Here is a 14,039-nt window from a genome sequence, read left to right on the forward strand (position 1 = left end):
ACAGCTTTCATTGTTGTGAACTCTTCACTGGGTTGTGAAGGTATATAGAGGGGCCAACCATCTTGGCACAGCGTTGGGCACTAAACCGTTGACACCCACAATTAAAAAATGCAACAAACAGTTCTTGTTTTTTTGTCTGTCTCGCTTGAAGAGTTTGTAAAGTGTTACACACTAAGCCTTTAGCCGTATTGAGATTTCCCTCAGTTTCCTTTAAACAGAAAAGCACACAAACACAACAGCAAAAAAAAATCTGACCCAATAACAGGAACTGAAACTTTGGGCAACAAAAGGCATTTGTGAACAATCCTTATGTCCGTCCTCCATTTCTCCTTCCTCAACAGTCAGCGTGAATGCCCCAGAGTCTTAAGAACAAATATATTCAGACGGATCGTGATCTGTGACGGTTTATTTCGAGGGTGTGTGAATGTAAGAGCTTGGACATGAGGACATGTTTTTCTTAAAGGCATGTAATTATGAATGAAGCCTGGGATGGCGACTTCCAGCCTGTGCATTCAGTGAGTGGCTGGCACCATACTGCAGGCTGTAGGATGGCACGGTTCACTCAAGTGCCCCCATTGAGTCGCCCACCGCCAGCTGGATCTCTGCTCGGCGGGACCCAGAGACCTACGTGCTGCTGCCAGGCCAAGCGTGTGTGTAGACTGCCATCTAGACACTCACAGTGGAATAACTGTTGACCGAATGCCAGTATCTGTGAGGGGGGAGAAAAAAAAGAGAGACATTAGCAGTTGAAAATTATATACAGATCACAAGATCGTTTAAAAATGGGTTGAAGATGCCGCAGGCTTTGGGACTCTACTGTTGCACTCTGCTCTAGAATTGTGTATTAACCGCTGTCCCATATCACTGTGCAAGAACGAACATCTAGATTTGTTAATAATCTTGAGGTAGTGTCTCATTTGTGAAGTCCTTTTTTTTTTTTTTACCACGTGAATTTCTTGTGTAGGCTGAACTCTAACATAAGTGCAGAAGAAACCTCATCCTTTATGTTTGAGGTTTACCAGATTTGTATTTTGTCCCTTTGGCCTTGTCACATGCTGTTTCTTGTTTTTGTTTAAGAAGCATTGATATTTATTAAATTTTTTAGTTGGATGCATGTTTAAATGCATAGTTCACTCAGAATTAAAACTCTGTCATCAATTACTCATCCTTAAGTTGTTCCAAACCTCTGTGAGTTTGTTTCTTCTGTTGAGCACAAGAATTTATTTTAAAGAATGCTGGTAACCAAATAGTTGTTTTGTAGCAATTGACTTCTGTAGTATAGAAAAAATACTATGAAAGTCAATGGCAACCATCAACAGAGTAAATGATAGTGAAAGTGAAAGTGACATTGAGCCAATTATGGTGACCCATACTCAGAATTTGTGCTCTGCATTTAACCCATCCAAAGTGCGCACACATAGAGCAGTGAACACACACCCGGAGCAGTGGGCAGACATTTATGCTGCGACGCCCGGGGAGCAGTTGGGGGTTCAGTGCCTTGCTCAAGGGCACCTAAGTCGTGGTATTGCCGGCCCGAGATTCGAACCCACAACCCTAGGGTTAGGAGTCAAACTCTCTAACCGCTAGGCCACGACTTTTGTTTAGATTATATGTTTCGTATAATCATTTTGTGTGAAAAAAAAACGGACCAAAATGTTTGTTGTTATTTAGAAATAATGTTTTTTCTCCAATAAGCTGTAAACCACTGCAACCGGACTGAATCAGCGAATTCTGGAACTGATGATGTAGACTGGCCAGGCTTATGAACAAATAATTTGGACTGGTTTTGTGAAACGAATAACTTAATTGATATCTTTCTGACCTTTTTTTGTTGCTGAATGGAACTGTTATCGCTCAGTTCTTATATTAAATTGGATATATAAATATCCAACTTCATATAAATATATTTCATATAAACATTGAATTATGAGACTATGTTGACCTATAGATGTCACTGAGGCTGCAGCGCGGAGTCTGGTTTTCTTTTCTCTTTTTTTTCCTGGACGTTTCTTTAATTTATCCTATGTTTGGGTTTTCTTTTTGTGTCTAACGAGTTTCTGAATGCCCCCAGAGCCTAACGTCTTTAACCTTTTGGTATTGTAATAAGGTGGTATAAAGTCAGGCATTGTGTGCTGTGCCTGGCCCCCCGATCCTGCTCTTACAGCGATATGTGCTGACCCTGGAGTAGAAGAGAGGATCCTTTGTCCCACCAGTGCTCAGAGAAAAGACATTATTTACTGCCACAGGGGAACACGGGGGCATGGGGGAATTCAGCCATCAGCCACTGAGAGAGAGAGAGAAAGAGAGAGAGAGCAAGTGCCAGAAAAAGCCGTTTTGTGTCCTCAGCAGAGCAAAAAAAAGCATGATTTCTCTGGGTGGGACAATCGAGCGTCTGTTAGGCCCTGCCCATATTATTATACCAGTAAAGCCTGTTTACATTGAGTCTGATACTGTTTGGATTTCAGCACTGTCGCCATTGTGGATCATGCAGAGTGGTGTAGCGAGGTGCAAGCTTTTTTTTCTGCTCTCTCTCTCGTTTCATTTTCTCTCCCTCACAAGTCTCCTTTTGTAAAATCATCAACAAAGTTTTCTAATTGGATGTTGGAATCTGTTTTCACTTACAGTGGTCAGATAACGTGAACATATAATTGACAGGATGCCCACTCTCCACAATGGATCATAAAGCAAATGTAGAAAGGCAGGAGATTTTTTTTTTTCACACATTATGCGTTACATGGGAAGTTGTAGGATTTTTCATGAGTTTGGGATTTTCAACCTTAGACCCTCCATTTGGACACTCAGTCAAACCCACCCAGTAATAATTAATATTAATAATAAGTTTTATTTTCATTTTCAATTTTATTTAGTAAAAAAAAAAAAAAAAAAAAAAAAAAATGAACAAACTAATATTAACCTTTATCTTAACTATTTTAATGTATTTTATAAAGTGATTTATTCCTTTGGCAAAGCTGTTTTTTCAGCAGCAATAGCTACAGTTGACAGTGTCAGTTCTGATATGCTTATTTAGTGCTCAAGAAACATTTCCCATAATTATCAATGCTGCTTAATATTTTTGTGGAAAATCTCAATTTGATAATAAAAGTAGTTTAATAAAAGTATGGGATAAAATAATTAATTTCTTTAAAAAAATACTTACTTTGAACACTGTTGTTTGTGTGTGTATGTAAAATAGTTTATTTATATAAAATTTTAGTTATGATGGAAAGGTGCTTCTCATAGCAATTTTAACATTAATTAAGCTAATTCTCATTTTCTTCTTTCTTGTGTAGTAATTTCTCCAGTGAAGCATCTCAGACCGGCCCCTATGGACCCCACAGCCAATCAGAAACAACAGCACACACGCCCTCAGTCCCGCCTTCTTTAGCATCAGCATCAGCATCATCATCTTCCTCATCCCCATCCCCATCCTCATCCAGCCCGGCCTTCTGCCCTGTCCAGCCCTCGGGGCACATCATTGAGCGGCAGTCGCGGATGCTCAGCTTCCGTGTGGAGTACAGACAGCGCTCCATAGAGGTAGTTCTGGAGGATGCCAGCACAGTCGGTGAGCACGCACAATGTTTTAATACATTATAACTATATACATCAATCAATCTTTTGGTAGTAGACAGTTTGCTGACCCACATCCAAAAAAAAAGAGTCTGCAAGTGAATGCTGCTTTTGCAAAGGAAGCAGACATGATTAGCACAGTCCTTTCTTAGAAGTACACATCATACTGAGCCATCAAGCATCAAGTGCACGGTTCATGTGCTGTGTTACCCACAATGCTGACACGTTTCTCCATTTAGATTGGGCTTTTGCCAACTAGGCAATAATTAACATGTCATCTGCAATAATTATCCTTTGAAAAAAAATAGAAAAGACAATTCTGAGAAAATTATTGAAGCATTTTCTTGGTAGATGTGGATGCTGAGCTTTGATTCTTGGTATGACCAAAGCCACTGAACCTCATACTGTTTGTGTGACTGTATTTCTGTGAATGAAAGTTGAATCGTATGTCAAGAGCGAAGTCAACAGGAAGAGCTCGGAGCGGCAGGAGGTGTGTCACTCAAAAAGCCACACAAATAAAATGAAGAAGAAAATCGCTGCTCTGCCTTTTTGGTGTTAATGTAATGGTATATGATTTATTGTGTGTACGGTATGTATGTTGTACATTTGAAAGAAAAAAATATTTTAATAATCTATTTATATTATTGAATATTACAATTATTATTTACATTGTTACAATATATAATGTTGCTTTTTTATATATAATGCACTTACAGTTTGGGTCTTACAGTTATTGTAAATATGTCATGTGTTGTGTATGTTTGTAATTGCTTGGGTTGTGCCGAAATCATTTTGTGGTTGGTTGTGGGTGATAAGTTTTCGATGCACAAGCATCATCTTTAAGAAGTTTCTGTTTGAAGCTTGGCATTCATAATACATTGTATTATTAGCTAGGTTAATTAGCTAACCTAGTTTTGTTTGTGGTGGACAAATAAGGAAAAATACCTCACTCTTAGAACTGATATTCTGCTGACATTTTGTCTACATTGTGGTAATATAATCTCAATAATAGTTGAGAAAATGTTGATTTGCAAGTTATTTATATAGTAGTTTGACAAATGAAAGAGATGTTTTAAAAATATACCATTTGCAAATAAGAGAAATTGAGTTGAGCTGGATAAAGAGTACTTGACAAAACCATGACAAATCTAGACTAGATACACACTGTCCTCTAGTGGTAAGATACTAAACTGCCATTAACCTTTTATAACCTATTATTTATTTATTTCTCTCTGCAGGTGATATTAAAACTATTTTAGAGACTGAGCTACAGGTGCCTGTCTCTAAAATGCAGTTAAAAGGCTGGAAGAGTGGAGATGTACCTGACAGTGTAAGAATGACAGTATTGAACATATGTTGCTGATATACAGATTATTGGTGCATTGATTTATTTATTTTTATATGCATTAATGTGCATGCATTTTTTTCTCAAAATGCTTAGATATATATTTTTTCTTATATATTTGTTTAAAAGTATTTAAAATATATGGAGAAAATGTTTACTGCCATATTTAGGGGTAGGATTTATTATAATTATTACTATTATTATTGGTGTAATTAGTTTTGTGCCTTTTGGTTTTCATTAAACTACTCTTTGTTGTTTTTCTTGTATGTTGTACTTATACAGTAAAAAAAAAAAAAAAGGACACTTCAAAAGCATTTTTGACCTCTGATGGTTTTCTTCTGTTTGACTTTCTCTCAGACGGTTCTGCAGAGTTTACATCTCCCCAAGAACAACAGTTTGTATGTTCTCACCCCTGATATTGCCCCTTTAGCCAGCACCAGCCAGAGCAGGTATGTCTTTGTAATGCCCTAAACATCTATTTTCTTCGTTTCTGCATTAACATTAGGTAAAGCAAGTATATTGTGTTTGCTTTAACTATTTATTTAAAAGAAACAACATGCAATTAATGTACATGCACTTTCTGGAGTATACAGAGTTGTCAAACAGGCTTGACAGACTCTTCTAAATGAATGGATGGACATCCTTTCCTGTAGTTGACATGTACAGTATTGTTCAAAATAATAGCAGTACAATGTGACTAACCAGAATAATCAAGGTTTTTAGTATATTTTTTATTGCTACGTGGCAAACAAGTTACCAGTAGGTTCAGTAGATTGTCAGAAAACAAATGAGACCCAGCATTCATGATATGCACGCTCTTAAGGCTGTGCAATTGGGCAATTAGTTGAAAGGGGTGTGTTCAAAAAAATAGCAGTGTCCACCTTTGACTGTACAAACTCAAAACTATTTTGTACAAACATTTTTTTTTTCTGGGATTTAGCAATCCTGTGAATCACTAAACTAATATTTAGTTGTATGACCACAGTTTTTTAAAACTGCTTGACATCTGTGTGGCATGGAGTCAACCAACTTGTGGCACCTCTCAGCTGTTATTCCACTCCATGATTCTTTAACAACATTCCACAATTCATTCACATTTCTTGGTTTTGCTTCAGAAACAGCATTTTTGATATCACCCCACAAGTTCTCAATTGGATTAAGGTCTGGAGATTGGGCTGGCCACTCCATAACATTAATTTTGTTGGTTTGGAACCAAGACTTTGCCCGTTTACTAGTGTGTTTTGGGTCATTGTCTTGTTGAAACAACCATTTCAAGGGCATGTCCTCTTCAGCATAGGGCAACATGACCTCTTCAAGTATTTTAACATATGCAAACTGATCCATGATCCCTGGTATGCGATAAATAGGCCCAACACCATAGTAGGAGAAACATGCCCATATCATGATGCTTGCACCTCCATGCTTCACTGTCTTCACTGTGTACTGTGGCTTGAATTCAGAGTTTGGGGGTCGTCTCATAAACTGCCTGTGGCCCTTGGACCCAAAAAGAACAATTTTACTCTCATCAGTCCACAAAATGTTCCTCCATTTCTCTTTAGGCCAGTTGATGTGTTCTTTGGCAAATTGTAACCTCTTCTGCACATGCCTTTTTTTTAACAGAGGGACTTTGCGGGGGATTCTTGAAAATAGATTAGCTTCACACAGACGTCTTCTAACTGTCACAGTACTTACAGGTAACTCCAGACTGTCTTTGATCATCCTGGAGGTGATCATTGGCTGAGCCTTTGCCATTCTGGTTATTCTTCTATCCATTTTGATGGTTGTCTTCCATTTTCTTCCACGTCTCTCTGGTTTTGCTCTCCATTTTAAGGCATTGGAGATCATTTTAGCTGAACAGCCTATCATTTTTTGCACCTCTTTATAGGTTTTCCCCTCTCTAATCAACTTTTTAATCAAAGTACGCTGTTCTTCTGAACAATGTCTTGAACGACCCATTTTCCTCAGCTTTCAAATAGAGATGTTCCGATACCCTTTTTCTCTTCCCGATACCGATTCCGATACCTGGGCTCAGGGTATCGGCCGATACCGAGTACTGATCCGATACCTGGGTGTATATCTGTATATACAGCTGTATATACTACTAGCCCTGTGTAAATTGCTAGAATTTTTTTATGGTGTGCTTCAGACAGATCCCTCAATAAAACATGAACAAATACATGGTGAACTACTGTATTTATTACAGTATTTTTATTATCTAACATGAATTTGACAGTATTATTTATTTTCTTATGCAAAAAAGAACTTCAAATGCAGCCAAAAATCTAACACCGCAAACTAAAAAAGGTATTTAAGTTTTACAATATAACTGTATAAAAAAACTGCAACAAATAAGTCTAGGAATATAAAAAAAGATCTATTAATCAGATAATCTCTAACAAGTAAAAAACAAGTAAAAAACAAGCAACCATCTAGGCATAATTATTATTATTATAGAGATGTATTATTATTACTGTAGGCTACAACAGTAGCTTTATATATTGTCAATTTACTCATGTAAACCAAACATTTATTTTAATGGGCTGCCATGAAGATCTTTGAGTGTCTGTGTTTATGATATGACAGTATTCTCAAATGAAACGGTAAATTCTCATGAAGTGACGGTTTATGCGTTCGTGTCCTCATGACACACAGCAGAGACTACAAAACAGCGAGCTCTCGCGCATCTGTGCCAGTCACCCACAGAGATGTAGATTTTGCGGGAGTAATATTTAAATAGTATTTTGCAGTTTAATATTCACAGACACTAGTATATATTCGGCTACTGTCTGGAGCCCTGCGTTTTGACTTACACGGAAGCGACTGAACGCAGTTGCCGGTACTGAATATACTCGAGAGTCTGTAACTACCGGTACTACAGAGACATACTGCTAACCACTGATCTATAATATAGTAGCGGCTTCACTCTCTTTTGGCAGTTTAGAATGTGATGAGTGATCCAGTCATATATAGATAAGGGCTGCTAACGCGTTTTCATTTCTTCTTCGCTGCTCTAAACAGGGGTTGCTTGTGGCAACACAGCACAACTTCCTGTGTTTTCAATGCATTTTGAGCAGCGAAGAAGAACCGTGCAGCGGTTAGGCAAAGCTTGCGGTCATAACTAGGTCTTTTTTAAGAAAATGGTATCGGATCGGTATATGGGTTCATGTACTCGCCGATGCCGATGCCAGAATTTGTTGTGGTATCGGAGATATTTCCGATACTAGTATCGGAATCGGAACAACTCTACTTTCAAATGCATGTTCAACAAGTGTTGGCTTCATCCTTAAATAGGGGCCACCTGATTCACACCTGTTTCTTCACAAAATTGATGACCTCAGTGATTGAATGCCACACTGCTATTTTTTTGAACACACCCCTTTCAACTAATTCAACTAATTGCCCAATTGCACAGCCTTAAGAGCGTGCATATCATGAATGCTGGGTCTCATTTGTTTTCTGACAATCTACTGAACCTACTGGTAACTTGTTTGCCACGTAGCAATAAAAAATATACTAAAAACCTTGATTATTCTGGTTAGTCACATTGTACTGCTATTATTTTGAACAATACTGTATATATGCCCATCTCTTTATACAATCATTACTCGTATAAAAAGCCTGAAGTTTGTCTCAGAATCCAGGTTTATCCCATCATCTAAAAGCTGCCCATATATCTGTTTTAAACTCTAAAAAATATGGGCATTATTTGTGTTATCAATACTTCAAAATCTTGTTTAAATGAGGTTGATGGCATGACATTCCCAGGATTTAGGCAATGATGTTTGTCATTTTTGTAGACTTTCCAGTAGAATTTCTATTAATGTTTATAATATAATGTGTCAATACTAAGCAACATTTGAATGGAGAAAGCTGCTTTGTGGCAACAGAATTTTGTAGTTGGCATTATCTACCAGCAGGGGTTGACTGGACCTCGTGAACCAGAAAACCTTGATCCCTTGTGTTTAAGAAAAGTCCCACTCTCACCACTAGGTGGCGGGGCAAGACCACATTTTAGGCAGTAACAGTAGCTCGTCATTTAATCAACTGAAAAGCTTTAGTTTTTATGTATGTATTTCTTATATATTAGCATTATTTTCAGTGTTTGTTTTGTGAATATATTAATTTTTTTTTGTTCTGCAAGGAAGCATTAAATGTATAAAAATCACAGTGAGGACGTTTATAATGCTACAAAATAACTCTATATTAAGTAAATACTGTTCTTTTGAGCTTTCTATTTATCAAAGATTCCGGGAAAATATTAAGCAGGACAACATGTATAATAAGAAATATTTGAGCATCAAATTAGTGTATTAAAATGAGTTCTGAAGGTCATGTGACACTGAAGACTGGAGTAATTGCTGCGGAATTTCTTCCCAGCTTTGTCATCACAGTAAATAATTGCATTTTAACATAATTTAACAAAATAATTGTTTCTGTATTTTTGACCAAATAAGAGACTTATGTGAAAAAAATCTTATAGACCCCAAAACTTTGAATGTCAGTGTATATATTGGATCTGATAGAGGGTTTAGGAATTTAGCAATGCATATGTGAATTTAGAGACTCGATATACATTCCATTTAAAAAGAGCTGAAGGAAAATATGGTTGATTAACACCCTATGTCCTTCTATTTATATAAGCAAGACATTGACATTGTGGTCAGAGCAGTGCGATTTAAAGGAATAAATGAAAGTAACTTCAGATAGAAAGGACCGCGTGTATGTGTTATATTGATGTGGATGTGTTTGTGTGTGTAATTATGTGTTGATTAGCACTGCTGTAAGCCCCGGCGGGAGGTGGTGGTGGCGATGCCGTCAAGCGACTGGGTATAAACTGGCATTTATGTCAACTTGTGTGGACACTGTACTCTAGAGTGTGAAAACATTCTGCAAAAAAGTATTAAATGGGCTGTAAACTAACATTGTGATAACAGCACCCTCCAAAACACATCAGCGCTTAATTCTTTTCCCTCTTGTTATTTGGCACCTTTTCAGATGGCTGCATTTCATTTGATCCACAGGCATTTTGTGTGTGTGTATTTTTTGATTAGCTTTCATTTTGGAGATTGCAACAGAAGTACACATTACTGTGACGTACTGCATACTGTTGTGCACCACATTGCTGGTCAGGGGTTTAATGGATCTTTTGAGATCACACATATTAACGTGATCCTGACAGCTGCTCTCGCACGTCTCGTTTTTCCCTATCAGGCAGGTGACATGCGCAGTGACCTTGTCACCTCTGTCTCTAAATGGCACAATATCTAATATCCAGCACCTACTAGAGCTCATCATCAGTGGCAGGATCTAATTATATCCCAGAAACTATTTTAGAGGAGTCAAAATTGGGGAGACAAAGAGAAGGACGGTGTTAGTTAGGTGTGACCCCATTGTGGCCCGTGATTATCCTCCTGGTGCAGTGAGAAGAGGGATTCCAGCAGGGTGAGCAGACAAGCTGTTAACTGCCTTTATAAATAACTGTCACAGAGAGACGGGGAAAGAGTCAAGTGAAATAAATAAATAAATAAATATAATAAAGAATACATAAATATATCAAGACTTTTTAATGTATGATTGCATTAAAAGAAGGGCTAAAGAGATTCCCTTTAAAAAAAGTTCTCTTATCAGCTTGCTTTTAGTTTAAATTAAAGTTTGGGGTCTCAGGATGCAGGCTGTGAACAATGGGACAGTACTCAACAAATAAAAGCCACTGTAGGCAATTACTGCAAAGCATACCTCAGCACACCATATCCAAACATATTAATCAAACCCGTCTTCACACTGCGCCGCCTGCCTCATTTTCTTCCCTCTGTTTTGAATGCAAATACGGCACAGGCTTTGGAGCTTTCAAGACAGACACTCCATCCAAGGTAGTTACAGAAATCCAGTGACGAGCCAAGCTCATCTCGCTCGCTCTCCCTCTCATGGAGGTATCCAAACCCCTAATCTCCAGCATAAATAATGGAACTTTATGAATAATTGAAAACGAATCATCTATTTCTGTTGCTTCCAGGAGATGTGTGTGTTTAAGGTTATTTTAATTTGAACTTCTGCTATTTCAAATACAAATAAGCAAATGAGTCCGTGCGCATTTGGTATTTATCTCATTTTCTGCATCTGATCTCCTGTGAGACTTCGGGGCCCGAGGAATCTGCTGGTTTTGGCAGAAAGGAAAAACTGTTTAAACTGCAGCAATTAGTGCTTAGACTTGTCAAATCAAAACAGGCGGCGCAGAAAAAAAAAACGGATGCAAAAACTAAATTTTAAAAGATGGAAGGAAAAGGTGTGTTTGTGTTTTTTATTTGTTGGTATAGTTCACTCTAAACATGTTTGTAAGAGGAATTATATCAAGAGGTTGGTATTGTGAGTGTGTTCATACAGTACGTACCTATATGAGGAACAAGATGGTAGGACTTTTAATAAAATCTCAGTCTTGCAGGGTCAAACTTCTTGCTGAATTAAACCAATCTGCTCAGTGACATTCTATTTCAAGTGCCTCCGATGGTGTGGAGAAGCTTTTAGGGTGAATTTAGGAGGAGAGGTGGGGGGGTGGCGGTTCAGCTCCAGGTGCTGTTGGGACCACAGAGGGCTGAACCTGGTTAAGATCCTACAGATGAACCTTATGCTGTAGAGCTGTTGTGAGAGGAAATTTCACATAGTTTCAACTCCTTAGAGGGAAAAGTTCTACTTTGCAGTTTACTTTTTAGATCACAGTTTCATAACACCATCTTAAGTGGGACAAACCTAAGAGTTCAGAATAAATTCTTATATATATATACACATAAGTTTATACGTTTAAAAATGCATTTTGCTTTTTGAAATATATATACATATACATTCTTGTTTTGAAAACATTTTATTTTTTATACTTTTATTCTGTGAGGGCAAATTAAATTCATCGAAAATGACATTTGTAATGTCAAGATATGTATTTCCAAGAAATGCTTTTCAAATTGAATTATTCAAGGAATCCTGAAATAAAATTTATCACGTTTTCACAAAAATAGTAAGCATAATAATTCTATAATAATAATAATAATAATAAATATTAACATTTTAAAATGCATGTAAATGTAATAATACTTTACAGTATTACTGTTTTACTGTATTTTTGAAAAGTAGTGTATGTTTTCATATAAAAATGTATTTTGTGTGTAAAATTTTTATTTTTAATTAGGAATGTATATGAGATTTGTGTTTTCACATTCAGTAGAACTGTAATAATTTAAATACTTAAAAAATATTGTACATCATTAATTAGGGCTGCTTTTGAATGAGATTTCTCTTTTTAATTCGTTCATGATCCACAAATTCACAATTCAGAGTTTCACTCAAAGTTAGCAATAGTACAGTTACAATGTGTATTTTGCTGTGATGTGAAGTATATTATGTGGACAGTACTGAATGAGTGGTTTTGTATAGCTAGTAGTATATAGCAGATAATAAACACTGGTTAGCAATGCGTCAAACAAGGCTTATATTTAATCAGTCTTGGGATTTTAAGAATCAATTTCAGACTGTTGTAAATCTTTAAATATATATATTGTTACCCAAACCCTACCTTTAGTTATGCCCATTAGTCAATGGAAATATGTTGTATCAGAATGCAAAATGTCTCCAAATTGTCCTTATTTGGTGAGAGCCTTGATACCCAATTAACCCCCCCCCCCCCCCCCGCCCCCTTTACAGCCTGCATTCATGCTGCTGTGTTTTTCCACTCACCACAACATTGTGTATGCATCCTCCTCTCCAAGGCCACCGTTTCAATCTTCATTGCTAGCTACAACAAACATTACATTTACATATTGATTTCGCAGTTTTAGTCAATGTAAATAAGCTGCCATTACAGTAAATTTGGTCCTCTGTTAACATAAGCTTGTCCAAAGCTCCTCAGATTAAGGCGCTGGTTGCATAATTAATGTGTGCGTTACATATTAATTCCCAGACTCTCCTCTTCCTGACTGCTTTCAGTCGAACCCTGATTAGTCTGCAGGCTCGCGTCTAAGCTGTTGATTCATATTCACACACACAGACGGAGCATTTGCTCAAAGCACTACTTAACCCCCATCGTTTGTCATCAGATGAGGCCTTCTCTCCTACAGCTCAGCACCAAGGCTCCCATGAATCTCAAACCCGCTCTGAGGTCAGGGCTTCAAGGGTGACTGGAGCAGGCAAACGACACAAGCCCTCTTGTCCTTTTGTGTGACATTTATACCTCTTAGCCCCATTCGATATCTCCAGATGGCCTTGGTGCTGGTGTGTGCCCATGCTGTGGCCCTTGGCTCTGCCCTGGCCTCCTGCTACCCAAGCAGAGCAGTGGGGTGGCACAGGCTTGTCGGAGCCCAGATATATGAACCCCAGACCCTGTGGAGACATAGACGAGCCCTGACATGTCCACTGCTGAACTCTAATGCTCCCCTCTCTCTTTTCCCCCCTTCTGCCCTCCCTGTCATTTACCAGTGCCCAGCCAGGTTCGTCAGAGCAGAACTACCTGCTTGTCATTAGCCACCGTGAAGCACAGAGAGATTACAGCCTCAACTTTCCCGCCAGCAAAACCATCCAGGAGGTGAGACCTGTCTGTCTACACCTGCTGTCTGTCTGTCTGTCTGTCTGTCTACTGCATTTATGTGTTCTCTGACACTGCTAGATTTTTTTGGTAGGGTATCAATTTAAGTATTATATGCTAAAATGAAAGTCCTCATTGTGGAGGAGATGGTACCAATGATTAAGGCCTATGTTGAGCCGAAGCTAATTATCTCCCAGTCAAAGTTCTTAATTTCCAGAATGCCTATGGAAATGCTGACTTCAGAAGGGTCTCATAATATCTAATCACAACTGTGTGTTTTGGGTGAAATTATGCATACCTTTTTTTTTTGTCATGTGAACAGTACATTTAGAATGGGCCCATCATATACAATTTCCTGTGATTTAAGAGATTCACATTGTTTTGCATTTCACGGTAGATTTTCCTGCATGACAGGTCATTTATTCCAAACCAAATTTGTATTTGTCACATTGTACAACATTCAGACATTCTGGATATTAAACATGAGTCGAATATTTAGTATAGTATTTTCACATTTATGTTAATTTTCTTATTTTTATTTTTATATGTAAATCAATCACA

The 14,039-nt window shown here is 37.7% G+C and overlaps 1 protein-coding gene across 1 annotated transcript in view; it reads left to right on the forward strand.

Annotated features, from left to right (window-relative positions):
- Positions 1-14,039, forward strand: part of LOC128018840 (FAS-associated factor 1) — a 73,890-nt gene that overhangs the window by 6,557 nt on the left and 53,294 nt on the right. Inside the window, exons 4-7 of the mRNA XM_052604655.1 lie at positions 3,291-3,562; positions 4,806-4,897; positions 5,270-5,361; positions 13,373-13,478. Coding sequence (XP_052460615.1) covers positions 3,291-3,562; positions 4,806-4,897; positions 5,270-5,361; positions 13,373-13,478 — 562 coding nt within the window. The remainder of the gene's footprint in view (positions 1-3,290; positions 3,563-4,805; positions 4,898-5,269; positions 5,362-13,372; positions 13,479-14,039) is intronic.

The sequence above is a fragment of the Carassius gibelio genome, chromosome A8 (genome assembly GCF_023724105.1).
Source record: "Carassius gibelio isolate Cgi1373 ecotype wild population from Czech Republic chromosome A8, carGib1.2-hapl.c, whole genome shotgun sequence".
NCBI classification, from domain to species: domain Eukaryota; kingdom Metazoa; phylum Chordata; class Actinopteri; order Cypriniformes; family Cyprinidae; genus Carassius; species Carassius gibelio.